The sequence below is a fragment of the Sinocyclocheilus anshuiensis genome, unplaced genomic scaffold (assembly GCF_001515605.1).
Source record: "Sinocyclocheilus anshuiensis isolate Anshui unplaced genomic scaffold, SAMN03320099.WGS_v1.1 scaffold1688, whole genome shotgun sequence".
NCBI classification, from domain to species: Eukaryota; Metazoa; Chordata; class Actinopteri; order Cypriniformes; family Cyprinidae; genus Sinocyclocheilus; species Sinocyclocheilus anshuiensis.
The window spans coordinates 16,853-21,031 of record NW_015558620.1 but is presented as its reverse complement, the minus strand read 5'-3'; the positions used below and the strand labels follow the sequence as shown (position 1 = coordinate 21,031).

At 38.0% G+C, this 4,179-nt stretch overlaps 1 protein-coding gene across 1 annotated transcript in view; it reads left to right on the top strand.

Annotated features, from left to right (window-relative positions):
• Positions 1–4,179, top strand: part of mtg2 (mitochondrial ribosome-associated GTPase 2) — an 11,494-nt gene that overhangs the window by 507 nt on the left and 6,808 nt on the right. Inside the window, exons 3-5 of the mRNA XM_016476506.1 lie at positions 1–59; positions 2,858–2,973; positions 3,051–3,269. The exon at positions 1–59 is cut by the window's left edge and continues 27 nt beyond it. Of these exons, the coding sequence (XP_016331992.1) occupies positions 1–59; positions 2,858–2,973; positions 3,051–3,269 (394 nt within the window). The remainder of the gene's footprint in view (positions 60–2,857; positions 2,974–3,050; positions 3,270–4,179) is intronic.

Sequence of the window (4,179 nt, the reverse complement as noted above, 5' to 3'; positions counted from 1 at the left end):
AGAGTGGGGCGGTCCGGACGGGGGAAACGGAGGAGCCGGAGGAGACATCATCATCAAAGGTCACGATTAAACCATGGATTACACACTCATTATTATTATTATTATTATTATTATTATTATTATTATTATTATTATTATTATTATTATTATTATTATTATTATTATTATTATTATTATTATAACCATGGATTACACTCTCATTATTATTATTATTATTATTATTATTATTATTATTATTATTATTATTGCCAGCTGAACCTTCTTTGTCATAACATTAATTTGAAGTACCCTATGAGATTTTAAGTTTGTAGTTGAATTATTTAACAGCACATATGTTCATGGTTCTCTAATATACACCCACTACTGTAAAAATACAGGTGTGCTGTAAAATAATAAATATTTAAATGTACAGTGGAAAACTTTGCTTTGGCTTTAAAGGGGACTATGTGATAGTGTCTCATTCTCTGTCACCTTATTATCTTACATCTGCACAGTAAAAAATAAAATCATCATAATTATATTTTACTCGAATGTAGTGTAATTACAGTACGTATATCTTAATTTCTTCACTTGTAAGCATTAAACCCTCAAGCTTTTGGTGTAAACCTGCAGGGTGAGGGTTGCAAACATTACACAACGCATCCTCAGAGACGCAGAACTGTTCTGCTGTTAATATTAAAGGGGTCATATGATGTTGCTAAAAAGAACACTATGTTGTGTATTTGGTGTAATGAAATGTGTTTATGCGGTTTAAGGTTCAAAAAACACATTATTTTCCACATACTGTACATTATTGTTTCTCCTCTATGCCCCGCCTTTCTGAAACGCGTCGATTTTTACAAAACTCATCGGTCTGAAAAGCGAGGTGTGCTGTGATTGGCCAGCTATCCAGTGCGTTGTGATTGGCCGAATACGTCAAGCGTGTGACGGAAAGGCGTTATGCAAATCTTCCCACATAGTGAGGTAGACATGTGGGGGCGTGTTAGAACGAGCCGTTTTATGTAGGTGTGGCTGACTCTTAACTTTTATAAAGAATATCTCTTTGGATTTGAGACTTTCGTCTTTGCAACTTTACAGATCTTCTTTATGCACCAAGAGCTTGTAACACTCCAAAGAGAAAGGAACAATTGAAATCGCATCATATGACCCCTTTAACCAAATCGAGCAAAAATAGTCAGCACTGACAGTATGTGTCTACAATGTAAACTATCTGTTTACCGCAGTATGTTTCTTCTGTGTGCAGTTGTGTTCATTTGTTTTGGTTTCTCAGCGAGATTCTCTCAGACACAGACAGGCTCGCAAGCATCAACCATTATCAATCGCCGTTTACACCAAATCATGGTCAGGGTTTCTTTAGTAGTACCCGAAGGTAAATTTGTTTTGCAGACACCAGATTCAGTAATTCATACTTAATTCATAGAAAGTTATATACACCTAAGATGCCTTGAGGGCGAGTAAAACATGGGCTAATTTTAATTTTTGGGTGAACTAACCCTTTAAAACGGTCCATAAAACATCAAACATACTATAAACATTATAGAAAAATATCCAAAAACATAAAAAAAGAACAGAAGTCATGACAATGTGCCGTCACACACACTCACCCACCCCTAAAAGGATAAAATTCCATGCATAGCAAAGAATATCATCTGCTGCTATTTTTATTCATTAATTCTATCGCTGCAGGTGCGAAAGTATTCCTGTGTCGCCTAGTTCTCCACCTAGGGGCCTCAAACCGCCTGCCAGAGCGGAGGAGCTGAAACTCAGTGTGTAAAGGAACAATCTCTAATAATAAAACTCTCCTTATGCTGCAACTGGACCTGCTGAGTTAGGTTGTGATTCACCTATCGTCTTACTAGCCCACGTGACAATTTGGTTCAAAGAATTTTTGTTCTTCAAAGACAAACTACTAGGGCTGCACGATTATGACAAAAATCATAACTGTCGATTATTCCCTTGAAATTGTAATTACGATTATCACAATTTACATTGAATGATGTTTACACCATTGTTTGATGCAGCTGCATGCTGTATTTTTATATAAAAATAAACAAGCTGAAAACACTAACTGAAAAACCTTTAGTGCTTTTCTATAGTATTAAGCCTCAAATGTCAAATATACATCGGATTGGTTTCTTCTTTAAATTATAAAAAAGTCAAACTATGAATGGTATTATGTTATACTAAAACTAAAATTAAAACAATGGAAAAACCCTTAAGATAACATGTAGAAAGAAAAAAACATCTTAAGCACGCAGAATAACATAAGTGGACTTTGAACGATTAATTGCCGCTTTGGACGATTACTTAATTGTGGCATCCATAATTGTAATTGCGATTAGAAATTCGATGAATTGTGCAGCCCTAGAAACTACCAAACCATGACACAAGGGAATATGACAAGACTGATGCATTAAAAGCCCGATAAAAGAGTGTCCTCATGGATTTATCAGTGTGAAATCTGGACAGCTTTCTGTGGCAAAACAGATGCTGTTGTCCCTTTTTACATACAGGCTCCCAGTTCTTTTCTAAAGTCAGTTCAGAATCTATGACTGTCCCAAGATATTTGTAGTATAATGTAATAAAGTCATTCTCGTCAAAATTTCAGTGCTTCCCTAGTTAGATGTTTTCATCAGGTTAATAGTGCAGTCGGGCAAGTAAAAGTCTTTTGCCCCTTCAAAAACATAGGACACAACATTGCTTACATAATTTTGTCTATGTAACCTTCAAGATGTGACGTGCCTAAAAAGTTGGATGCGTCTGAGCTCAATCTCAAGTGTCATAGCAGGGTTTTCACACTTTTCCATTTGAATTAATCTGAATGCATCCAGCACCTTTCCGTCGCTCTTCTCTGCAGTGGACCAGCAGGTGAAATCACTGTCCTCTGTGTCAACGGTGTATCATGGGAAAGATGGAGAGGCAGGAAGCAGTCAGAACCGCTTTGGACGCAATGCCAGCCCCACCTACATCGCAGTGAGTCTCCCTCACAAACACATGCAGGGTTTAACAGCTACAGAAGTCACGTGCACTGAGTAACGCTCTGAACGCAGGTTCCTGTCGGCACGCTTGTGAAAGAGGAGGGCAGCACGCTGGCAGACCTGGCCCAGCACGGCCAGCTGTATACGGTGGCGTACGGAGGTGCGGGGGGGAAGGGGAACCGCTTTTTCCTGTCCAATGAGAACAGAGCGCCCCTGTGCGCCACGCCCGGAGAGAAGGGCCAGGAGCGCGTGGTTCAGCTGGAGCTGCGCACCATGGCCCACGCCGCGCTGGTCAGTGCTAAACCAGTCTCCAAAATCATCCTCTCACCTTCATGTCCTTCCAGACCTGCATGCACTTGTCCTTTCTGTGGAAGATATTATGAAGAGTGCTGGTAATCAATCAGTTGTTGGCCACCATTGACTTACAGAGTATTTTCTCCCTACCAGGGCCTAAAACTAACTTTTTGCCACACCTGCCAATGGCCGGTGACGTGATAAAATTTACCAGCCAAAATATTTTTTTACCGGCCATGAAACTGGCAAAAACAGGCAGTCATTACTACTACAATGACTAAACATATTTACAATCTTTTTAATTTGTCCTTTACTTACAAGAAAAAAACAAACTAATTTATTGATTTATATATATATTAATTTCGGAAGATTATATATATATATATATATATTTATTTTTATTTTTTTGTCCCTAAAAAAACGTCGAGCTTCTTGTTCGGCAAACGGAGCAGGCCATCGTGTTACACCTGTTTCACACATACTCAGTTTGCAGTGCGTATTTTTTTCCGCATCCATGTTAACAGATTAGAGCAGGGCTATATAATTAGCTTCATTTGAGGGCCGAATTATCAAACTGAAAATTTGAAGGGGGCCAAGGGGGTGGGGGCCGTCCCGATCTCTTTCTGGGGGGACCTATACAATTAGAAATTAAATTGAAATGGGAAACATTAGTGCTGTCTGTCAATCGATTAAGAAAAATAATTAATCACACATTTTCCTGTAATTAATCATGATTAAACACATATTTATAGTCACAATTTCACACTGAACCTCCAAATGAATGTAGAAACAACATAAAGATAGTATATTTTTAAATATGTTTAAATGGCATCTTTTTACTAAGTAGTATATTATTAATGAAGTATTGATACCAGTACTGCTACTGGTGTCTCTATTAAATACATTT